This window comes from Maylandia zebra, linkage group LG11 (genome assembly GCF_041146795.1).
Source record: "Maylandia zebra isolate NMK-2024a linkage group LG11, Mzebra_GT3a, whole genome shotgun sequence".
In the NCBI taxonomy this organism is placed as follows: Eukaryota; Metazoa; Chordata; class Actinopteri; order Cichliformes; family Cichlidae; genus Maylandia; species Maylandia zebra.
In genome coordinates this window covers 30795657-30822415 of record NC_135177.1, presented here as the reverse complement: position 1 = coordinate 30822415, position 26759 = coordinate 30795657, and the positions used below count along the sequence as shown (strand labels likewise).

The window sequence follows — 26759 nt, the reverse complement described above, 5'->3', positions numbered from 1 at the left end:
GATTCATTTGCAGTTTGGACGCATAGGTGGGAACATCTCCTGCCCTGATAGCAGCTGGGGGAGGACTATCCTCTGCCCGTGAGCGCTTTGGCACGGGCGAGGTGCCCACAGCAGCACCCGCTGCTTGTTGAGAAGAGCAATATGCGCTTTCACGTCAAAAAGTTGTCGTAAATAAGTCTCCAATAACACCAGAAAAAGTCACCAGATTTGTCGCTAGTCGCTTTTTAGAAAAAAAAAAAATTGCTATGGGGCTCTGAAAACTCGCTAAATATAGTGACAAAGTCACTAAGTTGGCAACACTGCACCTGGCGTGCGCACTTACAACAATGGCTAAGCGTAAACATGTCATGTGTGGACATATTTTACCTCCACAAACAGCCAAGACGCGGCTTGCGATACATGTGGCAAGACAGTGAGGTGTTGTGGCAACACCACTAACCCTCGTCAAACACCTCAGAGTAAATCATATCACAGAATATGATGAGCTTATGTTGAGGCGAACTGAAGAGGAGGAGAGGGACAGGTGCTGCTAGGGCAAGACAGACGTCTCTCACGGAGTCCTTTAGTGCTGCAGGCAGGCAACATGCTCAAATAGCACACAACTTCAGGTTTTTTATTTCTATATGATTATTCTGCATCATTAAGCAATAAGAACAAGTAGTCTGATGTCCTGTAATCATTGTGAAGCTATATTATTATTACAATTACATAATGCAATTCTATATTGTATTATGAAATACAATGAAACATTAAGTTTTTGTACAGAGTATCGGTATCGGATCAGTATTGTCGATACCACCCTGGATTTTACTTGGTATCGGATCAGAAAGGAAATCAGTAGTATCGCACATCACTAGTGTTTGTAAGCTAATCCGTAACTACCCTCCTTAGCTCGGTCCTGAGACCTAGCTAGCTAAGATGAGGACTCGGCTGTCAGGGTTCGTTTAGCTAACCCGTGCAAGTGAATGAATTTACACCGACTAAAGAAATCAAGAGAAATGCTCCAGGCTACTCAGTCACTAATTACTGTTACTGTACTTTTATTACAAGTATTATACTGTAAAAGCAACAGGCTGCATCCTGCTTCAGCTCCTGTGCAGAGCTGAATATTAAATATGTGCAAACAACAGCATGTTTTCAGTCTCTTGCCACATGTGTAAAGACAGTAACTTTTTAAAAAAAAAAAAGCTTGTACCTTGTAGCTCCTCATTAATCAGGAACTATGGATTAAAGTACTGTAGTGTACTGTAATACTGAAAAAAATGTAAGAGAAGAACTTCAGATCCTGAGTGTGTGAGGACAGAAGAATCAGCTTTATTTCAATTTTGAGGGATAAAATTTATATTTGAGTTTGATGGTTCTGTTCTCTTTGTGATTACAGGAGCTGCCCTCAGATTCAGACCTCAGCACCACCCAGTGACAGCAGACAGATCATCCAACATGTTCACATGTTAACTGCAAAATGAACTGATGAAAACTGTACAAAGGTTAAAGTACCACATGTGCTGTAGTGAAAGCTGCAGCTGTTTTATTGATAAAGTTAAAGGCAAAAAAACAAAAGGATTAATCACCCATGTAACTGTGTCACTATATTTCAGCATTAACAGGACCTCAGTTTGGCGTTTCACAAAGCTGCTGATCTCAGACCAGCACAGCTTCCGTTTTAAACACTTGATGTACTCAGCTGCATGAAGAGCACGTTTGAGTTTCTCTAACACAATTAAATAAAACCTGATGAAGGTCAAAGGTCGTCACTTGTACGTTGAACTACAAACTTGTGATCTGGAATTCTTTCAGTTTTTTGCAGATAGTGTGTTATTTACCATAAAGTGATGCAAAGTTATTCATACCAGAGTAACCACAGAGGATCATATATTTTTAAATATACAACTTTCTACAGGACTGAATATAATATCTTTATGTAAAAGTCCAGAGCCTCTGGGGAGTATCCAAGTATTTATAACATTACACAAACCAAAGGTCTCCATCACAGTGTTCATGAAATTCTGGGTTTATCCATCTCCTGGGGCGGGCCTACGGAGGAGTGCTGAAGATTTCCCTGTGAGGGAGCTGCTGGTGAAGATCATGAGTCCTGCTTGATTAATGCGATGAGCTTCAGTGTTCCTGGTGTTTCTTAAATGATGCTTTTTTTGAGTGGGTCAACAGAACTTCTGGCACAGGACAGCTGTGATGAAAGAAAGGGAAGAAGTTTCTCCAAACCTCTGGACCCAGAAACCCAGCTTGGTCCTGATGGTCTCCCTCACTAGTTTCTCTCCAGGGTGAATCTAGCTGTTATATATAATATGGATTATTATTAAATGAAAAGAACAAATTAGACTACACTAATGAAACCTTATGCTGCTGTTTTTAAAGTTTCCATGTTACCAGGCTGGAGAGATTTAAACAGTTTTAGATCCATTACACTCACAGTCTTAAATGTTAAAATCTCAAAGGACAGCATTATATTTTTGATATTAACAGTAACTCTGGGCTTCTGTGGAGTGTGTAGCTGATCTCATCGCTATCTAAAAATGGATAAAAAAAAAAAAACCCTAAGAAGTGCTGAATCCTTCAATAACACAGACTATTAGAGTAACAGGTGTGTAGCATCGCTAACTAGCTAGCAACAAGCCTCCAACACCGTGCATATGCTAGCGGCTCGTCTAGCAAACGAATTAACAACAGAGCGATTTTAGAACTATAAGATGATAAGCTGTGTCTTTTTTTTTTTTATAACAGTGACATGCTTGTATTTACCTTAATTAAACAAGTCGTCAGTCGCGGTAAACCAGCAAAAAACTCGAGCCGCCGGGCTACGTAAAAAGTATAGGGGGGCGTGTTTGCGGTCACGTCCAGCGGGTATGTGGGCGGGAGTGTTACACAGTCGCTCCGCCTCAAGTCACTACTGCACAGACTCTGGCTGTATCCCAATTCAGGGTCTGCAGCCTTAAAGTACGCAGCCTCAACGATCCTCAAGGGCCGCGTACTCAAAGACCGCTAAGGCCGGAAGTGCGAGGCTTGTGAAATGGGACGGTCCAGTCTCCGTTGCGCTGCCCAGGTTGCCTAGCAACCATGATACTAGCAGCTGGAAATGTGTCATACAGTTTTGTTTGACAGAAATAAAGGAGAAAATCTTTTGTTCATTTGTTTCTTTCTTTCTACATGAGCTTTGATCATTCTCTGTAAGATTAAGCTCAGCTATTGAACGGCGTATATTTTAAAGTAAAGGCTTAAAAACCAAGTTAGTACAAACGTCACTAATGTCACATAACTATGCCGACATGTTGCCAACAGTAATGTTTTAATGTTCTGCGTTATTAAACATTTGCACATAAATAAGTGACATAATATTCAGTACTTAAAGTTTACTCTTTGGCCGCCCCTCATCCGCCGTTTTTTTTTCCCGGCAAAATTATCCACACCCACCGCCGCGCTATGCATTCTGGGATATGTTGGGCCACGAAGTCTACACTGCCACAGCCTTAAAATTCAGGGAAATGAAGGACGCATTTCAGGGCCGCATTTCGAGCAGCCTTTGAATTGGGACAGCCTTCGGCGCGCCGCTGTGACGTAATCGGCCTTGAAATGCGTACTTTAAGGCTGCAGACCCTGAATTGGGATACAGCCCATGGCTCCAAATTTGCAAGATGGCAGCTTCCACAAGCGGGATATTTTTGTGGCTTCATTTTTGCACAATGTTAGGAGGCGGTGTCACGTCGTCCATCTTTTATACAGTCATTGGTTTCTAACAATGACTGTGGTTTCTAAACTTACATTCAAAATAAACTCACCTTTTAGCTTCTGGTGTAGAAGTACTTTTCTAAAACTTAAACTCCGCTAAACAATAAAGAAAGAAAGAGCTTTTAACGAGGGAGACGTTCCCACTGTGAGAATATTGAGGAAGGAGGTGAGGGCTGCAATAAAGATTGCCAAGATGAGCTATAGAAATAAGATTGAGGCAGAACTCAGCAGTAACAACCTCAAAAGAGCTTGGCTTGGTATGAAAACAATGGCAGGGCTACAGACGAAAGGTAAAAGTAATATTACCTTAGAGGGGTTTACCTCTGACAAACATCTGGCAGACGGTCTTAACAGTTTTTACCTTTGTTTTGAGAACTTTGACTGTTCTAGGCAGACCAGCACACTGAGGGAAAAGACTGTCACTCCCCCATCAATTTGTATTGATGAGAGGGGGGTAGCTAATCTTTTTAGACACACTAAAAGTAAGAGTTCTGGACCTGACAACATCTGTGGACAGGTACTGAGAACTTGTGCTGATCAGCTGAGTGGGATTTTTCACCATATCTTCTCACTTTCTTTAGAGCTACAGACAGTACCCAAATTTTGGAAACATGCGATCATTGTTCCTGTTGCTAAGGTGGTTCTCCTAAGGTACTGAATGATTTTAGGCCTGTGGCTCTGACTTCTTTAGTGATTAAGTCATTTGAGAAGATAATTAAGGAGATTTTAATGCATGTTGAACACCATCTTGACCCCTTCCAGTTCGCCTATAGAGCAGGGAGAGGTGTGGAGGATGCTGTTGTCACACTCCTGCATCTCTTGTATAAGCATCTTGAGGCCCCCCACACCCATGTAAGATTATTATTTGCTGACTTTTCATCAGCATTTAATACAATTCAACCCTTCTTACTTGCTGACAGGCTTTACAATCATTTCAAGCTTGACACTAGTCTGGTCGGCTGGGTGACAGACTTTCTGACTAATAGGTCACAATGCGTGAGGGTGAATAATGTATTTTTTGATGTGCTCTCCTCCTCTACTGGATCACCCCAGGGTTGCTGCCTCTCTCCCCTTCTGTTCATTCTGTACACAAATGAGTGTCGCAGCAATTTCACGAACAGACATATCCTGAAGTTTGCTGACGACACAGTGATCGTCAGTCTTCTAGTGGGGGATGAGTCAGGCCATGGACAGGTTGTAGGTGATTTTGTGAATTGGTGTGATGAGTCCTTCCTGTCACTTAATGTGTCAAAAACTAAAGACATGATTATTGATTTTAGGAAGTCCTCTTATAGCTCATCACCCACTATCATTAAAACTGCCGATATTGGGATCGTTGAGAGTTATAAATATCTAGGTGTGGTACTTGACCATAAACTGCGTTTTGAATCTCTCGCTGATGCCACTACTAAAAAAGTTCAACAAAGACTGTTCTTTGTAAGGAAAATGAGATCTTTTAATGTCTCATCTGAGATGTTGTCTTTGTTTTATAGAAGTTTTATCGAATCTGTGATGTCTTTTTGTAATTTTCCCTCCTGTGGCTGTGAACAGTATGGCTGGTGCAAGTTTTTGGTTTTTGATGTCAGATCAGCATCCTGATGTGGCACACCTGTGAGGTGGGATGGATTATCTCAATATAGCAGATGTGCCCACTACCACACATTTGGACTGATTTGTGACCACTGTTTGGGAGGGATGGTTATATTGTGTATCTGGAATGAATTTTAGGTCTCTACGTCCATCCCATGGGGAATGGGAGCAAAAACAAAAGTGTTGCGTTTATATTTTTGTTCAGTGTATGTAGTCAACCAATATATTACACCAGGGCTGGACTGGGACAAAAAAAATCGGCCTGGGCATTTTGACTAGAGACCATTTATTTTCATAAACTATTCATTTGCCACATCAATAAACAGCATGGCAGGGCAAAATATTTTTTCTAACATGGCAACCTTTAAAAAGTGAAAGGAGACAGAAAAACAGGTGAGAAAGAATAAAACTTAATTGACTTTTTGATGGAATTTTACACACAGTATTGGTACAGTATCTAGAAAATGTGGGAAAATACTGGCATCATATACAGTACTTACTTCTGAAGAAATTATGTTGGGACCCTGAAAAAAATTACTATGTACAATAATGGATTTCTATACATTTGACATCAGATGAAAACTTTGGTTGTAATATTCAGATAATTATTTGTTAAAAGTAATTAAAGAAATTTTAAATGAGAATAAGAAAGTATTTTTTGTGCCCTCCTTTCCCTGTTAATGCCCTACCTGCCCCCATGGCAAAACTTTGCTAGACCCGCCCCTGCACAGTTACCAGCTGTCAGCTACGTAGAAAAGGATCCTGGTGTTATTTGTCTCTCAGAAACAGTTCAGAACTTTCCTTCAACCCATTCATGTCACCTAAAGGTAAACCTGTTTCTCCATCACCTGTTCAGCTCTGATGATTCAGTAAGGACATCTCCTGATTTCATCTTCATGTTTCCCTGTTTCCCTCTCACCACATATCCAAACCGATATCATGACCAGCAGCTTTACGGCTGTGGCTCCAGCAAACATCAGCTGATACTAGAAAGTAATATTAAATAAATTCTAACAACAGCTGATCAAGTGTGAAGGTGCTTCTGCTGTTTAACGCTTCTGCTAGTTTCCTCTTTCTGGCGCAAAGTGAGAGATAAACAAGCAGGAGAGACTTGCGGCAGAAACGCCGATCAGCTAATCATTGATCAGTTTTGTGATTGAAGTAGCAGCAGGAGAGGGAGGGGGGAGAATGAGATAAGAAGAGGCAGCTGACAGCGTAAAGACGCAGAATAACTCCAGCTTTGTGTCTTTTTGTTATTCTAGCTGAAGTACGGGACAAATCGCGTTCATTTTCAGCTCAATACGAAACGCGTAATTTTAACTCTGAATACCAGAGGATTCCGTTTTTTACGGCACGGTTGGCAACTCTACTAACCTAACCTTATGAATAAAATAAAGTTCACCACTCACATCATAGCACCCGCCCAGCAGTATAGAAACTCCGTCATGCTAGCTAGTACGCACTATGAGTTATTGTAACTGACTGTAAAAAGTCAGCACAACGAAAATCAACTACACCTAAACTTGGTTTATATATGACCCAGATAGACTGCAGGTCATAATATCTCACCTGAAGCTCAATTCACCTGACAGTCGGACCGGCGGCCGCCTCGGGTCTCTCCTCTATGGGCTCAAATTGTGGTCATAAATATTTTGTACTTGTAAATCAGTTTTGTACTTGTAAATCAGGATTTGTATGTGTAAAAAAAATTGTGCATGTGTAAAAAAGATTTGTGTGTGGACTTTGCCAAAAAATACACATGAAACTCTGCACTCAACTTTCAAGTTACAAGTACGAATTTTGACCCTATTTTTCTTCCTTTCACCTGATTGGCCAATGTCATGTCAATCACAATTTTAACTATCCACTCAGAGAACAGATGGGTTTGGCTATTGGAGTGGTGCTTTATGGAGCTTCAGGTCAACAAACACTAGTGATGTGCGATACTACTGATTTCCTTTCTGATCCGATACCAAGTAAAATCCAGGGTGGTATCGACAATACTGATCCGATACCGATACTCTGTACAAGAACTTAATGTTTCATTGTATTTCATAATACAATATAGAATTGCATTATGTAATTGTAATTGTAATAATAATATAGCTTCACAATGATTACAGGACATCAGACTACTTGTTCTTATTGCTTAATGATGCAGAATAATCATATAGAAATAAAAAACCTGAAGTTGTGTACTATTTGAGCATGTTGCCTGCCTGCAGCACTAAAGGACTCCGTGAGAGACGTCTGTCTTGCCCTAGCAGCACCTGTCCCTCTCCTCCTCTTCAGTTCGCCTCAACATAAGCTCATCATATTCTGTGATATGATTTACTCTGAGGTGTTTGACGAGGGTTAGTGGTGTTGCCACAACACCTCACTGTCTTGCCACATGTATCGCAAGCCGCGTCTTGGCTGTTTGTGGAAGTAAAATATGTCCACACATGACATGTTTACGCTTAGCCATTGTTGTAAGTGCGCACGCCAGGTGCAGTGTTGCCAACTTAGTGACTTTGTCACTATATTTAGCGAGTTTTCAGAGCCCCATAGCAATTTTTTTTTTTCTAAAAAGCGAATCTGGTGACTTTTTCTGGTGTTATTGGAGACTTATTTACGACAACTTTTTGACGTAAAAGCGCATATTGCTCTTCTCAACAAGCAGCGGGTGCTGTTGTGGGCACCTCGCCCGTGCCAAAGCGCTCACGGGCAGAGGATAGTCCTCCCCCAGCTGCTATCAGGGCAGGAGATGTTCCCACCTATGCGTCCAAACTGCAAATGAATCGTGTATGAGTGAAGCCTCTGCTCCCGCACTGACTGTAACGCAATCAGTTCTTCTTTTACTGTTATGTTGTTTTGTGGATCACAAGGTTTAAAACTACTACAAAAAACGATAATCGCTAAAAAAAAAGAAAAAATAATAATTTGTAATTCTAAATAAATTCTAAATGCATTTAGGACGTTTTTTTTTTAACTCACTTTATGTCTCTTCTTCTTTTCTCTCCTACAACGTGGGTTACAATGATATTAGCATGACCAATTATGCAAATTAGGCGATGACGTCGTTTAGCAACTTCTAGATACTTTTAGCATAGCCAATAGCGATTTTCCTTACTGAGGAGTTGGCAACACTGGCCAGGGGCTGCAACACATTTATACAGCCGTATTTCGTATATGACAATGAAAGGCATAAGAGGAAGTAGTTTCTTCCAATTTAGATGATCCGAATGATATAGTTTCTTTCCACTGTGTTCCTGTTAATGAAAAACTACAAATTTACCCCAAAGTACTAAAATATCGATATTTTAATATGAGAATCGATTCTAGAACAAATTACTGGGATCGGAACAATCGATATTTCAATATCGATCCGCACACCACTAACAAACACGTTTAACTTACCGAAAAAGTGCAGCAGGGCCTCGTGTCCTTCTGTCGGTCACTTTACTAAAGAACACCTCAGGCTGTCAGGTTAAAACACTCGGTCGTGTTTTCGTAGCGTAAACGCTCGCCCTCGACTCAGAGCCTACGCTCTATCTGCTATTCCCGAACAGAGATACAGTTTCTCTGTTCGGGAATAGCAGAGTTTCTCCGTGACTGCAGCTGCCATTCAAAGCTATTATGATGACGTTTCACCCCTATTTAACATCACCGCGGTTGGAATTAGAATCAAACTTATGGGAGAGGAGACCCCTTGAACATCAATCAGCGTGATGAGAACTATTGATAACAAAAGAAAGAATCTTTGGAAAAAAATTATCTGAGGAGAATAGGTTTATTTTAGTCTGACCCCAGTCCCATCTGCTAACATGGAGAAGGCGGGGTTTATGACCTATACTGCAGCCAGACACCAGGGGGCGATAGAGACGTTTTGGCTTCATTTTTGGGGAGCTGTCGTGTCGTCCATGTTTTATACAGTCATTGTTAGAAACCTGCAGTCAGCTGCGACTGAAGAAGTCACTTGGATTAGTGACGAAACGTTTCTCCCACAAAACGCTACGTCCAGATGAACAGAATCAACTTTTGGAGAGTAAGTTTAGAAAGATTTGGATGTAGCAATTTTGCTAGCTTATCTGGTGCGGCTTAGCAACCGGCAAATTAAATTCTGGTTTGAATTAGTTTCTTATAAAAATCACACACATTTTGCCCCCATAGTAACGGGTCACATTCTGTATAGACGATCTTTGATTGCGTGATTGCACCAGAAGGCAGACGTCTGTTGATAGGAGGAAGGACGGGACTGATCGGTCGGCGGGCAGGTCGGTGAGAAAACGGCGGACCGTCATGGACAGGACGGCCGTGGTGAAGGTCGGAGCCGCGGCCAGCGCCAGTGTGTGTGCTTTGTTCGGCGGCGTGGTTCTTGCCCAGTACATCGTCGCCAAAAAGAAGCGAGCTGGAAAGAAAACTAGGATCATAGAAATGGTTAGTACAAGTAGACAATTTAGTTTTATCAAGAGCGGTAAGAAACAGGAAGGGAAGGAGCAAGGGCTTCAAAGTAAAGGTGCACTTTTTTCATAATAGCTATTCCGTCTTTATTCCAAGACGAGCGAGTTGTTTAATGTGTTTAAGTAGTAAAAAAAAAAAAAACTTGTTATGACATTGTATTTTGTCCACTGAAACACTCACAGGAGGTTGGAGCATGCGTTCAGAAATTTTCGGCCGGAAATGGGACGCTCTGCTCTGTTTTCTTGACATTAATGGGCCTACACGATGCTGTATGCGTGCGCGACAGTTCCTTAAAACAGCAGCTGTTTAGAGGTCACCGGGCAGCTTTTCTCCCACAGAAAGAGCAGGAGCCACTTTTATGCAGTGACAGCTGAGCCTCTGTGTCAGTGATGCTCTGCAGCTCTTTCAACATTAGAAAAATGCTGAGTGCTACTGTCTACTACAGGTTATGCAATCATCAGGAGTGCAGGTAGGACTCTGGGTCCAGCTCTCTAACCATTCTAGCAGGAATCAGAATGGTCTGCTAAAACATTAACAGTTGACACAAAAATGAAGGTAAGAAATATGCGGGGAAAAGTCATATGCCTGTGTTGTTAAAAAGGTGGGAAACAGCAGCACGTAACTTTGTTGTTATGTAAGAGCCATTATATAAAACAAACACACTGATAATTTAGATATTTCTTTTAGTTTGTTCACACTGAGGTATGTACATCTTTTATTTTAGGAAAAAAACAAACATGCCATCCAAAGTTGGTGTCAACCACCAAAGAACTTTTAGATTGCCTTCCAAAACTAAACAGCAATCTAATAAAACATTTTTCAAACCACCTCCTGAAAGACTTCCTAAAAAATAATACTGAGGCAGGGAAAATCCTGGGTATGCAGTATGCTGTCCAACATTAGGAAAACCTTTACCACACACAACATATTTCTCTTTCATTTTTTTTTTAAAAATATATCTTTACCTTTAACTGTGTTTTTATAATGTATTCTACAGATACATAGTTTGACATTTGGTAGTTGGTGCAGCAAAGAATGTGAGATTTACAATATTTTGTCATTGAAAAATACATATTAAACAAGCTTTCATGCTAGATTATATCCAGAAGTACTGTAATATGTAATATAACACCAACTGAGCCATTATTTTGTGTTAGTCAAAGCTGTTTGTATACAGCTTCTATCCAAAACATTCACACACTTATAACCTAATTTACTAGAAAGACTCCCCTGGAATTCAGTTGGCACATTCACATTCTGAAGTGGCTGTAGCAGCAGTCAAATGCTTTGGCTGCAGATAAAGATTTACATTTTTGCTGATAGTAATTTTCATAGCAGGTATCCTCCTGTCATTGAGTCATAGTTCCTTTTTATGTGCTTTGTCTTGCAACAATGGCCTGTCTGCTTTGTATGAAGCTCTCATAGTGTACTGAAGAAAAACGTCTCAATGGACAGTTTAATGATCATTAATATGTAAATTGTCATGACCGTTGATCATCTGCCTCCATAATGACATCTCTCACCTTCTCAACGAAATTCAAAGTGTTCTGGATGTTGTGTTTAGAGCTGCATAAACACCACATCGAATTAAAGATCGAAGCCATAAACTTTGAGATGTTATAGGAGACTGAGTTGCTCATACGGACAATTGGTCTTAAAGGTACTAGAGATGGACCGATCCGATATTACGTATCGTATCGGTCTGATACTGACCTAAATTACTGGATCGGATATCGGAGAAAAATAAAAAATGTAATCCGATCCATTAAATATCAAAAAAGCACCTCACAAAACTTGCGACATGGCTTAACTCAGCAGCTCATAACCGTAGCAGTCGGAGCAGTATGTGTCACATGATAGGGCACGCCACAGCCGCTCTATCGGCGGTCTGGTTGAGTATTTGTAGCCTCGCTACCAAACCGGCATTTCATCTCTGAGGAAGTTCCCCCAGAGAGAAGTAAAGCAAGTGTGTCAGTTCATCTCTGAATGTTTGTAAAGCATTACAGCGTTAAGCTTAACAACCGATATATGGAGCGACTGCCTCTTCTCTCTCCCTCCCTCTCCTGTTGCTACTTCAATCATGAAACTGATTAATGATCGGCTTTTCTGTCGCGAGTCCGTCTCTCTTGTTTGTTTATTGCACACTTCGCGCCAGAAAGAGGGAGCCAGCGGCTGAACAACAGCAGCACATTTAAGCTTGATAAGCTGTTGTTAGAATTTATTTAATATTACTTTCTACACCAGGATCCTTTTCTACGTAGTTGATGGCTGGTAACTGTGCAGGGGTGGGTCTAGCAATGTTTAGCCAGGGGGGCCGATAGGGCATTAACAGGGAAAAGGGGGCACAAAGTCATACTTTTCTTTCTTATTCTCATTTAAAATGTCTAGCTTTTAATAAATAATTATCTGAATCTTACACCCAAAGTTTTAATCTGATGTAAAATTTATAGAAGTCCATTACTGTATATAGTAACTGTTAAGTCTAATATACCCTAGTAAGCTATAGTACTTTTTCCTTTGGAAAGGTACGATCTGTGCAGTCTGCACTTCTGTTGAAGAAAGCTGTTGAATCTATTTAATATTTCTTGAAAAATAATTGATTTCTGTGCATTTTTTTCACACTGCATCAAATTAAAGTTGATTACGTCGATTAAGCATCATGAGGTGGAGGGAGGGGGTGGTTCACTATTTTTTATTTATTTATTTTTGCTGGGAGTTTGCAACCCTATTAGTTAGGTTGCTTACTCTTTAAAATACCAGAATAGGGAGGATGGAGTAGGTTTAAGTTTATTAGATTGATCAGTATTGTTGAAGTGAAGTTGCAGTGTATTTTTTGCATACAGATAAAACAGAATAGCTTTAGTGGGGGTTTTTTTTTAACTTGAGTTTGAACCTATACAAAATGCAGCAAGATATTAAAAAACAGTTTTATTGGTTAAAAACACACTATATTGGATTCATATCGGTATCGGCAGATATCCAAATTTATGATATTGGTATCGGTATCTGACATAAAAAAGTGGTATCGTGCCATCTCTAAAAGGTACACCTTGTTTATGTATCTTCAGTAAATCGTACAGACTTGGTGTAGTTTCCCCTGGGAATAGCCTGTGGTATGTGGTCAGTAGCATTGTCTTATTCTAACTGCTTCAGACAATCTGTTATCTTCATGTAACCACTACCTGCATTTCATTTCAGGGGCTCATCAAGTATTTTTGTCACTAAGCTTAGACAAAAATTTTCTCATGATTGTCTTTCTGGTTTTCTGCAAAACTATGCACCTACCCTTGTCTGCCGGAAGGATGATAATTCTGTTGCAATTACTAAGTGATGGGAGTGCCTTCCTCTCCTCCATGCTGATGTTGGAAACTGGGGGCTTTGCATTGCTGAGACAGGCCAAAACTTTTGTCCGCAGTTACTCTACTTCCACATCTGCATTGTTGTTGTTTCAAATTGCTGATTCTGTGGCTGTAATCAGTTCCACTAGTGGGATTTGCCTCCGCGTGATAGCAAAGTTCATCCCTTGCACATATCAAGTGCACATAAATTAATTCAGTAGCACGATTATTTATTTTTTCAACATGGCTTCTTTTGGTGGGTGTTTCCATTTGAGAAATGGTGTCCAAAAACTTTAATTTCTCTTTGCTGATATGCTCCTCATTTCACGGGTTTGAATTTATTCTTTTCATTGTTCCAGTTTGTTCCTTGACTGCTGTACGCCTGTGTGGAAATGTCAGTTTGGGAAATTAAATCTGTTAAATGCATCATAGTAATCTGATGTTATAGAATGAACATAAATGAGAGATATCAGTGTTCATCCCTGACAGGATAGTACTAGATGAGACATGAAACTGAGTAGTTGTTAATGCATCTGGGAATTGAGTTTTCGTAGTGTTGTCCTCAGTGGTATCAAGTGAGTATCTCGTTAATATTTACTGACTTTAGCATAAATATGTGTTGTATTAACAGACAGCAGAAGTTTAAATCTGATTTTAAGTTACACTATAGACATCTTAGATTTTGTAAAAAAAAAAGAAAAGAAAAAAAGTTAGTCCTCTTATCCATAGGCTTTCACTGTTTACATTGAAGCGGATAGTGATGTCAGAACCCTGTTCTGAGAGAATTGTATATTATGTTGAACCTTTTCAATTTGCAACTATGGAGGAAAACATCCCATATAAATAAAATGAAAACAATTACGGAGGCAAGAGTGCGACAGAAGCAGAGTGTTATCTGTAAAGAGCTCTTCTCTCTGTCATCGGCTGTTAGAAGTACTGTATTTTTATGTGAGCATTTATTTGCTTTTCCAGTTGACTAATTGCATTACTAAATGCAGAGGGAGAAACGTGCATTCTTTTGGAAGTTGCCTTGTTGTCTGTCCTCCTCTTTTTATCTACATGATGATACTGATTACACTTACTGTGTTGTCTTAATGGCCTTGATAGCTGATTATATGAACAAAACATTTAAATGAATGACAGTCATTTCTAGGTTTCTAACATCATATTCAGCAGGCATTTCTAGCTGTGTGTATACGTTTCCAAGTGCTGCAGTTTGCTGCACTTTATGGAACTCTGATTGTAGAACCTTTCATTTTGCAAATGTAGTAAAAAAGAAGAGTTTGAGGCAAGTGGTGTTTATTTAGTTGCAATTTGCACTGTCACCGCTGGATGCCACCAAAACTTACACACTGGTCTTTTAGGTGAAGGAGCTTGCTGGACTGTGTTTAACTGTTGTGACCACTAGAGAGCACAACAGTGTAAATTTTCCCTTCTCCATCTCTGCCAAACCTTACTGTATATATGTATATATGCTAGGATTTTTTTTTAAAAATGTACTCTATAATGTAGTTCTGCAGAGAAAAATGTGAACAAAACAACTAAACTGTTTGGAAATATATAGGCTTTAATGATGAATACACTGTTGTAAAGAAAATGTAACTCAAGTGACTGGCTGAATTGGGTATACTTTTAACAAGGCAACCTATACAAAAAGCTGAACATGCTACAGCTGGTTGTTAGCAGAGCATTGAAGGGTTTATAAATATATAAGGTGTTATACAGGTGTTACTATTATGTGTTATATTTGCAGACTATCTGTTGGTATTAAAGTGTGACAGTTTGGATAGCACTGCTGGATACGTACATAGACTTAATTATTATCTTGAAAAAGAAAACAACAGGGAGAGAGGTAAGTTGAGACTAAGGTGCTATGTTGAATGAATGAAAACATGTGTTACACTTTCAGTTATTAGATTTGCATAAGAAGAAATTGTTAAGACAAAAAAGGCAGTTTTGGTTTGTCAGTTTTAAGGCTGCTCTTGGCATTCAGTCTCTCAGCAGGTTGGCAGGCACTTATTCTACTGAACAAACTTTGTTATCATTAGGAACAGATTGCCATCATGCTGACAGCCATAGCAGCTCCCAGTGTGGGTGTGGTAATGGGACACTAAAGGGTTTCCTTAAAGCTGGCACCATGTCACACGTTAATCATACCCAGGCTGGTATTGCTATCAAAAACATGTTTCGAGTTTGTCATAAAAGTAGTAAAGATTGGATTAATGTGGGATATCAGCTTGGATACCATGGAAATTTCCTTATTTCTAATTAGAGATCACTCAATTTTTAGGTTGCGTTTACAGGTGATGAAATCCTAGTGCATGAACATTAGGGGGTTACATTCAGTCAGGCTGTGCATTTAATCCTTAATGAACTTTGACCTAGTCATGCCAGGATTGGGTCACAGCATCCTGAACCTAACCTGTTCAGACTCAACATCTACTCCTAACAGGGGATTGAAAGTCTGTGGTTTTTTAAAAGCGAGGTGCTCATCCATCATTTGCCTATTTGAGAAGTCAAGATTTAATTGAAAGATCAGATGTTTTTGTTAGCCTGATCATTTCCGTGAAGTTGACTGCTTTTTGGGGTGCTTGGCTGATCTTACAATAACGTATTGTTATTTTTTGTATTTATTTATTTCATGCAGCATCTTGGGTGGGTGTGCTGTCTCTCCAAGGCTATGGGGGGGGGCTAGCTGTGTTAATTTTGATATTTAAAAATGCTTCTGGGTCTGTATGGCCACATGCAAATATGCAATATTTTCTAAACAAACACAGATTAAATCAGTGAAATTAAACAAACCTGAAACTGAAGTACTGAAACCTTTGTGCAGTGCATGGCTCAGGATAGCATTCTAATATCATATGATCTGCATGGATAAGACAATAATCCCAGTGTATGCCTAAAAATATCAGAGCCTGCCATTGTTTTATCCCCTGGAGCTGTGAATCTGATTAGAAGGGGCTTGATGGTGCAAGGATGGATGTTAGTTGAAGGTTTGCATTTTGGGAAGTGTGAAATTGCACATTTCAAACTAAAGGTAATGGCACAGATTTCCACTGGCTTTTTGTCACTTGGTTTGTGCAACCAAAATACGCAAAGGCAGAGTTAAATCAAAGTGTGTTAGAACAGAAACAGTATTATCCTGCCACACAACTACACCAAACAGTCACTGGGCCTTTTCTTATAAAGCCGTGAGGCAGCTGTTGGTGCTGTGTCTCTGTGAGGCTCGTGCTGCAGGGACCTGTTATAGGGGTGAGATGTAACCGGAGATAGTTGACCTAATTTTTGGGTGTTGTGGTATGCGAGGGAGTCGAGGTGATCAGAAAAGAAGACAAGGTCATCTCACGATCCAGTCTCTGCCATCTTATAGCAACAACACCAGCAGCACAGACAGCAGGGAACCAAGCCTTGTTCAGCGAAAATCAAGCCTGTGGCATCGTGTCAGTGTCGCACAAAGGTCCAAATGTTGTTATGCAACATTCCCTTTTATGTTCTCTGAAATGCTGATAACAGAGTTCTTAGAGGCTGCACCCACTTCATGAGAGCTGTAAACAGACTTAAGGTCCCTCCAGATTATGAGCTTCAAGGAAACTTAGATATGTCATTGAGTTTCATGTATGCAGACTATATGGTGATAATACCTTCACCAATCCAATGCTGTTTTTTCCCATGCTTTGTGATCCTTTGTGCACGCAAGATGTGATAACTGGCAGAAAATTCAATTAAATTTTTCTTTTTGATATAGCGCCAGTTCAGAATAACAGTTGCCCTTAAACAATTAAAATGACACTGCCTTTAAAGCTCAATTCTAAACGCTCAACTCTTAACTTTCATTTGTAATTTTATATAGTCATCGAATCACTTAGCATTAGTTTCTTTGCTTCTTAGCTTCTTAATTTGGAGTTGTTGACAAAAATATGACAAACATGTGACAGCTGACCAGGTTTCTGAATGTTATCCATCACAAACTGCAGGTTTCTCAACTGAATACCAAGGCCAGTGATGGATTTTTAGTGATAGCTCCACTGAACAGACATTTTATTGATGAAATAAATTGCATATTAGTTGCATGATTGCAACTGATATGAGAAAAGTTATCTAGGAGTTGACTTTAATGCAAGAACTTGCTCAGCCAGAGTACCAGTTTGTGTGCATACATTTCAAAAAGAATGTTGGACGTGTTCAGATGCATCCAGAAATGTAAAGACAGTGTAGTTTGCATGTTTCTATATGTGTGTAGATCTGCATGAGATATATATATATATATATATATATATATATATATATATATATATATATATATATATATATATATATATATATATATATATATATGAGAATTTCCAGAAAGATGAGCATAAGATACGTAAAATATGTGTTAACTTGCATTGAGTCATGTCTATTAGTTGATCTTTCATGCGTGACTGACCACTGAATGCCCAAGCAGCTCGATGCTCACACCGAAAGTTGACCCCTGTGACTTTTAATGCATCGTCAAGCATTTTGCTGCATTTGTGTTTCCACGTGGAGGGCCGTATGCTGTGTGTTTAAAAATGTGTGTGCTCAGCAGCAGTCATCAACCCATTCTCATTGATTTTAAAGGTTTCCTTTTTTTCCTCCCCCGGCTCAATTTCACAGCTGTTTATATGAGTTTTGTTTGTGTGTGTTGACAGGGACACTGTATTCTAGTGTTCGAGCCCTTCTGTATAGGGGGAGGGCCTATGTTTTCTAATCTATTTTGAGCAAAAACCCCTCCCTCCCTTGCTGTTGCTGTAGATATATAAGGCCTCTGCAGACACACAATCTTTTCTTCACTCTCGTTTTAGCTGAGACGCCAAACTGGAGGTAAGTGTGTGTGTGTGTGTGTGTGTGTGTGTGTGTGTGTGTGTGTGTGTGTGTGTAGGAGGGAGGAAGGGACGGAGGGGTGTTTGTTTCAAATGGTTGTACTCCAGGCTGCATGCAGTTTTGTTACACATTCATTGCAAAAATTCATTAAGTGCAACAAATTCTTGCTGTCAATGTTCACAAAAAAATTAAATCTAAGCATTTAGCAGTTTTGATGTTTAAAACATTGGCTTCAATTCTGAAATTGGAACATTTCCTAAACTTGTTGATTTGTAATGTTGTAATCAGCTGTTGCTAAGAAGATCATGACCGTTAAGTAGTCTTAGACACATAACATGTAAGCTGTGAAGCAGCGTTTCAGAATAAACAGGTTTAGATGTCACTGCCATCAAGGAAACACCCATAAACTGCCATTTCATAGTCTGAGTGCTTTTTAGTAGGTCACCCCTCTGGCAGCCTATTAAATCTCTTTTAAACAAATGTAATCTTATCCTTTTAACAGTGACCCAGAATATAGTCGTCACTCAACAGATGTAAAATTGGATAAGTTGTTTCCATGCTTAGATTCCTGGATGAGGCCTTTTTTAGGGTAGTTAATACATGAGACAAGGTCAATTTTAGCTTCTTAATGTTTTTGTGTTCATAATGTTGTGTTATAGATTCAGAGTAATTTATGAAGTGGTAACGAGTCAAATTCTACTGTAAGTGTAAATTATGTTGAGTGGGGGTGTTTGTGAAATGGTGAAACTGTTGTCTGTGTGCATTTAGTTGGTTCTTCTTCCTTCTCTGGTTGTTTGTTTGGTTGAGACCCAAACACATAACTGTGCTGCACAAGAGACATCACAAAAACACAAATGAGCAAAACCAAAAATGGATGATCACCTATTATTGGCTTAACGTAACTATTCTTTACTTGTGAAATAACGGGTGGGGTGTTATTCAAGCTGAATTGTTGCACAAGGTCATTTAACATCTCTACACAAATACACTCATTCCCTCAAACACATGAGGTCATCTTTCCAACAACCTTTAAGACTGTCCTCCACTAGAGACTAATTGCAAGACTGTCTGTTATTAGTTGGTCTATGAAACTAAATTATATATATTTTCAGTGAAAGCTGCATTCACAGTGGAGGCCCAGGCTGTGTTTAAACTAAGTCTCTGAAAAACCCTAAAATTATTGAAGTGATGCATTTTCCTGTTGCTTCTGTTGTTAGTGGTTGTTTTTGTTTTAAATCTCCTCCATTATTCGTTCAATGCACTAGTAGGAACATGTTTATACTCAAGAAAAAACTGCCTCGTACCTCAACGTCTGGAGTGTGAGGAGACATGCAATATGTCATTTAGTTATGGTTCAACCCACTGAATATCTTAGAGCGTGCCTAAGAGCATCTTGCCATTTAGCAGCCATCTTGGTAATACCTTTGAGCAGTTAATTTGGGCTAACAAGACCAAGCCCTCGTTCTAAATGGATGATGAGATGGATACACGGGAGAAAATGCATGTAGAGAATCATTAATCGATCATTTGCTTTATATATAAATTAAAAAACAAAACTTTACTTGGTGACTTTTCCCCGGAACAAGGTATAAATTATAAATCAGCATGTTCATTATGCTGTTCTGACACTAGCTCCTCCCAACACAACACTTGAACTAATGCCATGCCAGTTCATGTTATGGATACAGATTACCAAGAAAAATGACAAGCATCATGACATGACCTATATTTTATCTCAACTGCACTCCTCTAAGGTTTCATTGCTGGCTCCTGCTCAGTTGCAGTGTTACTGTGTTGACAAAGCTCCCCACAGAAATCCGGAAACAGACTTATAAACATCTGCCAGACTACTCATAACCACTTTTATGGTACTTCCTGCTACAGTAGATGTCACAGGGACCGCAAATTGACATGACCCACACACAAACTCAGACTCGCAAGGAAAAGACACCACCAGCCACACTGTTGCTAACTTGTAAAAAGTGATCAAAACATCTTTATATTTATAACTGAATGCTCAACTTCTTTGCAAAGTATTTCTTTTCCCCTTGATTCAGCCAAATTCTAAGGTTGTCTGGTATATTGTAGCTCTAATGTACACAAACTGATCTGAGCTGTCCTGCTGTGTGTGACATTTAGAAATGTCAGCAAATTAAAAGGCACAAATTAATATTAAATTAAACCGAATAAATAATAAAAAGCGCATCATTACCAGTACTTTGGAACGAAAACTCACAAAGAAAAGTTATGAGGTGGTGAGGTGCTTTGAGGACAGTCTTGTCTGACTAGGCAGATCTCATGGCGATGTGATTAAGTTACAAGAAAGGTTGAAGTTCACCCACTCTCTGCAGAGAGTCACTGTAGCTGTTTGTGTGTCTTTGAGTTCGTTATACAACACTGACAGATTCCACACATCAGCTGTTTCATGACCCGCAAACTCTGCATGTGGATCAGGGAACACTGTGTTCAGATATGCTCGAGGTGTTGATGCATAAAAATGCCAGTGACTGTAGTTCAGTTTGAGTATCGTGTGCATGTAGGAGGTGCATTCAAGACAGCACATGTCTCCATTTCCTTTGGCACTCTCTTTGACAGATACGCTTCAAATGTAATTAATTTCAGTTAAAATCAGCCCAAAGTTCTCAACACACAAACTTCTCTGCAGTGTCCTCATTCTTCTCTCTATACCCAAAAGAGGAGGCAGGTCTAACCAGATACGTTTACTCTGAGGTGCTTTTATTAGAACCAGAGCCTTTCAAAAATCTCTAAAGCTGAAGAATCTGAGAATTGAAACGATTATGTTGGTAAATTAACGTTTCCCAAATCTACACTAAAGGAATTTTTAAAAGTCAGCCCACACTAACTTGTCTCTCCTCTTCTTTGTCCCTCCAGATGCCTCAATTTGAGAAAACCACGGTCCACATGAAGGACCACGGGAAGGTGGAGGACATCATCTGTGGTCTCATCAAAGGAGGAGCTTCCAAACTGCAGGTAAAACATCAGTTTGTCATTATACTAAACCTGTCTGTGTTTCTTTTGGTAAAACACCACCACCTGGTGGTGAAAAAGCTTGTAAGGCTGCAGCAAATGGAAAAATATTTTTCCAATTATCACCAGTTAGCTTGTGTTTTACTGGCCCAGCAGGTTTCACTGGGCTTTAGCTGTGAATAAAGGTAAAATAGTCCACGTTGAGACAAAAAACAAGTAAACATAACTTTCATAGAGAACAGGAAGTCTTGACTCAGGTATCCCAGAAAAATGGCATTTGCCCAAATTGACTTTGTCACCAGTTTAGCTATTGGGTTCCCTAATTGTCTTACACCACCTAAACTAAAAAAGATTTCAGTTGGCAGTTATCACCTCCAGGGCATTCCTTTTGAGGGCCTTTGTTTCTTTTTGTGTCTGATTCAGGGTCTTTTATGGTTCTGGCAAACAAAGTGTTCTTCACTGTTTCAGATAATCACAGACTTTGACATGACGTTAAGCAAATTCTCAGTTAACGGCAAGCGTTGTCCAACGTGTCACAGTAAGTAAAACACAAAAAAGACATTTCTTTTTATTATGCAGCACTTTGCAGTGTAAGAAATGTAAACATAAATTGCAGTTCCCCTGTGTGAATCATACGTTCTGTTTACTCTACACAGATATCATTGATAACTGCAAACTGGTAACAGAAGAGTGCAGGAGTAAGCTGCTAGCACTGAAGAATAAATATTATCCCATTGAGATCGACCCTCAACTCACCATGGAGGAGAAATACCCGTTTATGGTGGAGTGGTGAGTCTTGCACACACCAGCACACTGTACAAATTCACTCGATTACTTTACTGCTGTGTGTTGCTTAAGTTGTGAGGTCTATCTTACTAAAAGTAAAAGATTGTTTTTGCATATTTACAGGTATTTCAATTCTCACCGACTGCTTGTGGAGCAGCGGTTAGAGAGGGACAAGCTGCCAGAGGTGGTCAGAGAGTCTGATGTTGCCCTCAGGTAACCGTAGAGGAAGATGTGGAGGAAACTGAATTACACATGTGAATCCTGTTTGAGCACAGTGTAAAGGATAAACTGTGCCTGTGTTTGGTTTCAGAGACGGCTTTGAGCAGTTCTTTGACCGCCTGCAGCAGCACAATGTGCCTGTGTTCATTTTCTCTGCTGGCCTAGGAGATGTCCTAGAGGAAATCATGCGCCAGGCAGGAGTGTATCACCCCAACGTCAAGGTCGTCTCCAACTTCATGGACTTTGATGAAAATGTGAGTGTTTAATGAAAGACAAAGTCTTCATTTTTGAGTCTTAATTCTGGTGTTTACAGTTAATCTGTAGAGAAATAGAAGCACATTGGCTGAACAAGCTCTGCTGGATGTTTCTTCCTGTTAAAAGGGAGTTTTTCTTTCCACTTGTCTGGGCTTGTCTGAATATTGTTTTTCTGTATTATTGTAGAGTCTTTACTTTACAATATAAAGCACTTTGAGGTGACCGTTGTTGAGATTTGGCGCTATGTAAATAAAACTGAATGGAATTTTTTTTTATTGTCTCCTTGTTTCGCAGGGCATCTTGAAGGGATTTAAAGGTGAGCTGATCCATGTGTACAACAAACACGACGGTGCCCTGCGGAACTCAGAGTACTTCAAACAAATCAAAGAGTACTCCAACATCATCTTGCTGGGCGACTCACTGGGGGACCTAAGCATGGCTGATGGTGTGAACAATGCGGAGAACATCTTAAAGATTGGCTTCCTCAATGACAAGGTACAACCATGACATGCATAGACAGATCCTTAAGCATAGTAAAAATGTCCCTGAACATTGAGTTGGCTGTGTTATCAATGTTACATCTACTTGAGGTCAGTAAGGGAATAATAGAATAGCAGTGTCTAATTGTCTGGGTTTATGGAAATGCCATGTTGAAGGCTTTCTGCCATCTAGCCCTTATACTTTGTAATATTGCACACTGTCAGCAAACATTTGTCTTTTGAATTTTATTAATTTATTTACTGAGAGATTATTACCCAGAGATTATTAGAGTGAAATTAGCCTTTATTCCTTTTCTCCTTAAAAAAAACCCCTAACAATTCTAAGTCCATGCCATTTTTCAGATTTGAGGATAAATAGTGTCTTAATGTAAATCACAGAATACTTAAGAGTTGACCCCCAAAAAATTGGAAACATGGTTTTTAGACTGCTTAGTCAGGTTCACTTTCCCTGAAGGCAGGTGCTGTGGCTGCTTGAAGATTGATTAGATGAACTGTCTCCTGACCTTTTCTCTGTGGCCTCTCTTTGCAGGTGGAAGAGCGACTTGACAAATATCTGGACTCTTATGACATAGTTCTGGTGAAGGACGAGACATTGGAAGTCCCAAATGCCATCCTCCAGAAGATTCTTTAAGTCCACCTCTGAGCTGACCGCAAACCCACACCACACCCAGTACACCTCTCTGTCCCCCCTTCAATCTGGAGCCAGTTAGGCTTGACACCCTTTTTAACCAGCTCCACTCTGTCTCAGCACATCACCCTTTGACAGGCTTTTAAAAAAGACATTTTACATCTTGTAAATGAAGTCCACTCAGCATCAACAGACTGTCTCTGGTGTGTTTTGTCTGTTGCAGTTGTTTCTGATGTTTTTTTTTTTCCTCTATATATATTTTTATGAAATAATAACATCTGAATATTTGCACAGTATTGTTATCATAGCTTTTTCTAGGAGTATTTTTATTATGGTGATGTTTCAATACCATGTATGAGGTGCCCGCAGATGGATGAAACAGTTTGGTTTCTCTTCTTTTTTTTTTTTTTTTTTTTTTTTTTTTTTTTTTTGGAGCTATCCCAGCATGCCTGTCACCTCAGTTACTCTACTTTTGCGACTTGGCAGTAAGATGTCATTCTAGCCAGTCTTGCAACGTAAACTGTTGTTGTTAGACATGCCACATATCTGTACAGGCAAGGCTTAAAGGTTGGGAAAGTAATTAAGAACATTTATTAATGGACCTTTTTATCAGTAATACTTTTTTTTTTTCCCCAATCTCTTGCTTGGTTACAGAAGCATCAGCAGCCAGTATTGGGTTTTTGTTTTTTTGTTGTTTTTTGTTTGTTTTTGTTTTTTTAGATAAAGAGGAGAGATTTGGGGTGTCAACATGAAACTGATGTGATGATGAGAAATGAGATGAAAAGCACTTTTAAATTCTATGTATGGGGAAATTAAGTCTCCTGTTGATGTGCAGAGATGGCACCGTTTTGATTTATGGATGTTGGAACAGGTTCTAAGGCCATGTTTACATGCATTCAATTTATATCCAAATGTGCTCATTCATACTTATTTCCACCTGTTGTAATGCTACAACTGAAACATTTATGGCAAATGCCATTTTTGATTAAGGAGTTTACACTGCTCTCTTACTCAAGTATTCTCTGTGCCAGAGATAAAGGTTACAGAAGTATTAACTAATGCTGAAGTATACCTGTAGTTGTCATTAGCGGGAATTACCGGGAACTAAAAAGCCATAATAATTCCCGAAAATCTGGCACCATAAGCTTCTCTATTGAAATAAATATTACATTATTTATGAAGAAATGTAGTTTATTTCACAGTTTCAGTAAAGAAAGAAGTCACCTGCTGTCTATGGCTCACAAAAACCCAGCATGAGACCTGTTAAATGTAATGTGTTTTATCACCTTTATATTCTCAGTGAGCACTACCTCTAAAATATTCATCTTTATGTTTTGGGAGGTTCAGAACTAAAACGTCTCAACATGTTGTGTAGAATGTTGAATTTGTTTGTGGTTTAAATGTGCTGCTATCACCTGCATGTTGCCTTTTGTTATTGTTCAGTTTATGTTAAAGACACGGGACACTTAAAAAGATATATCAATAAAATGGAGAATACTGGCATACTGTAAATGTGGGCATTGTATCAAAATGTATATTATTTTACTGCATTTGGAGATATTTTCAGAAGTTTAGACTGGTGTGTTTTATTTTTATAAGCTGAAAGGCTTTATTTTATGGTGTGAAAAGAAAACATAATAAAGTCATTGTTGTCAGGCCGTACGTGGACAGCAGACTGGATTAACTTAACTGAAAGCTTTGGGTTCATTGGGATTTTAATGTGGATCATGTAATGTAGGACATTAAATATTTGCTATCCATCAGTTAGTTCAGATACATTTGGATGTGGCTATTGCGTATAAATGTTGTATTCACCTGTTTGTAATCAGTTATCAAAAAATGGCAAATTTACTAATAAATATACTATATTAAATCCAATATTAAAATTGGCCTCGAATAAAACAACATTCTTAAATGATTACAATTACTTGAATAATTATAATTCAGTAAAGTCAGCAGGAAATTGTAAAGGTCAAGATTAACAAACATATTTCACTCAGGCAACTATAGAATTACTTTATACTGGGAAGAAAGCTCAGTATGCCACTGAATTTCTAATTTAAGCCTACTAAGAGAGTTTCCAGAAAGAAAGAAAGAAAATCTGAAGTTTCTAAAAAAAAAAATGGTAACTGCATTTCTACAAATGTGTTTAGTGGTCTTTGAAGTGATGTGTGCACAGTGCCTATTTTTGTGAATGATATTGCACCATATGCAATGTGCACACAAAGAGAATGTTTTAGAATATGGACTATTCATTTTGACAATTGCACATCAGCAGGACGTCATGATTTAGCCGGTGTATCACAAGATGTCCTGCAGATGGCGGCAGTGGACAAGGAGTGGATGAACTGTGGGATGCAATTTAAAGTTCATCAACGTGGCATCTTTGGATCCCAGAAATTGTTGTGTTCACATTTAGAAGTCGTGGCTCGTTGGTCTAGGGGTATGATTCTCGCTTAGGGTGCGAGAGGTCCCGGGTTCAAATCCCGGACGAGCCCATATTTTGTTAGAAACTCATTTTTGTTGTATTTGAACGAGCATAAACTATAAAGGACAAATAGTGGACATCTGGAATCATATTTCATTTTTCTTTAGTGGGTCAATACAGAATTACTACTCTGTCAGACTGAGTCAATGGATAGCCAAATGCAAACCATTACAATGCTTTTCCTGCAATGTTATTATGTGATATATGTCGATAAAGAAAATAAAGATATGTACTGATATACAGTACTTACTGTAATACTTGCTTATGCTGACATAAAGATGAAAAAAAAGTCACTTGGATAAGTGACGAATCGTTTCTCCCACTGAAAACGCGACGTGCAGATGTACAGAATCATTTTGGTCACATTGAACATGCAAATCAAATAACAGCAAAGATAACACGTATGCGTCACAATCGGCTAGGCTCACGTGAGCTTGCATGGCTCGTTGGTCTAGGGGTATGATTCTCGCTTAGGGTGCGAGAGGTCCCGGGTTCAAATCCCGGACGAGCCCTCCCTTTTCGAGCGAATCCTACTTCTAAGCTTCCACATTTAGAAAGTGTAATGAATCTCCCAAGATATACCAATGGTTTAAGTGCACTCTTCAACAGTTCCTTGGTTAACAAACTAAATACCCTACCTACTACACATATGTCACTGTCATAAAATTTACAGGTTTTATCTCTATCAATATACAAATGAAAATAAAATAAACAACACATCATATATATATAAAATTATTATTATTAAAAGGAAATAATTATTAAAAGGAAATAATGAAAAATATCAATAATGATAGGAACAGCACCATTAGAATTCTGATTTAAATCTGTGACAGATGCCATAGCCACGGAGATGGTGGCAGAAGAATAATCTAAAATAATAATATCTAAAAGTTTTAAAAACATTGCTTTTGTCCAAATTTAATGAAGTTTAA

General features: G+C 39.1%; 1 protein-coding gene, 1 long non-coding RNA gene and 2 other non-coding genes across 8 annotated transcripts; 3 read left to right on the top strand and 1 right to left on the bottom strand.

The window, feature by feature from the left end:
- Nucleotides 1-1292: 1292 nt before the first annotated feature.
- LOC143420965 (uncharacterized) lies at nt 1293-3032 on the bottom strand. The gene is made up of 2 exons (XR_013100706.1): nt 2758-3032; nt 1293-2185 (listed from the first exon to the last, which is right to left on the bottom strand). It is a non-coding gene; the product is annotated as an uncharacterized LOC143420965 (long non-coding RNA).
- Nucleotides 3033-9209: 6177 nt separating this feature from the next.
- Nucleotides 9210-25099, top strand: nt5c3a (5'-nucleotidase, cytosolic IIIA). Of its 5 annotated transcripts, XM_076890184.1 has the most exons (9): nt 9210-9358; nt 9506-9750; nt 20853-20951; nt 21417-21486; nt 21605-21737; nt 21858-21947; nt 22045-22207; nt 22503-22703; nt 23238-25099. In XM_076890184.1, the coding sequence occupies exons 2-9, from the start codon at nt 9613-9615 to the stop codon at nt 23337-23339; spliced, it is 996 nt and encodes a 331-aa protein (XP_076746299.1). In that variant the 5' UTR covers nt 9210-9358; nt 9506-9612; the 3' UTR covers nt 23340-25099. The 5 variants fall into 5 exon arrangements, with proteins under 5 accessions (XP_076746299.1, XP_076746300.1, XP_004560191.1 ...); XM_076890185.1 differs by lacking the exon at nt 9506-9750 and having other exon boundaries at nt 9218-9358; XM_004560134.6 differs by lacking the exon at nt 9210-9358 and having other exon boundaries at nt 9399-9750.
- A 663-nt stretch (nt 25100-25762) lies between these two features.
- Nucleotides 25763-25834, top strand: trnap-agg (transfer RNA proline (anticodon AGG)). The gene has a single exon. It is a non-coding gene; the product is annotated as a tRNA-Pro (tRNA).
- A 430-nt stretch (nt 25835-26264) lies between these two features.
- Nucleotides 26265-26336, top strand: trnap-agg (transfer RNA proline (anticodon AGG)). Its single transcript has one exon. It is a non-coding gene; the product is annotated as a tRNA-Pro (tRNA).
- The last annotated feature ends 423 nt before the right edge of the window (nt 26337-26759 follow it).

What these genes read in the sequence shown, in the direction of transcription:
- nt5c3a (XM_076890184.1), top strand. Translation starts at nt 9,613, where the DNA reads ATGGACAGGACGGCCGTGGTGAAGGTCGGAGCCGCGGCCAGCGCCAGT. An exon ending in GAGTCTGATGTTGCCCTCAG is followed by an intron (nt 21,948 to 22,044) that starts GTAACCGTAGAG and finishes GTTTGGTTTCAG; the next exon opens with AGACGGCTTTGAGCAGTTCT. An exon ending in TCATGGACTTTGATGAAAAT is followed by an intron (nt 22,208 to 22,502) that starts GTGAGTGTTTAA and finishes CTTGTTTCGCAG; the next exon opens with GGCATCTTGAAGGGATTTAA.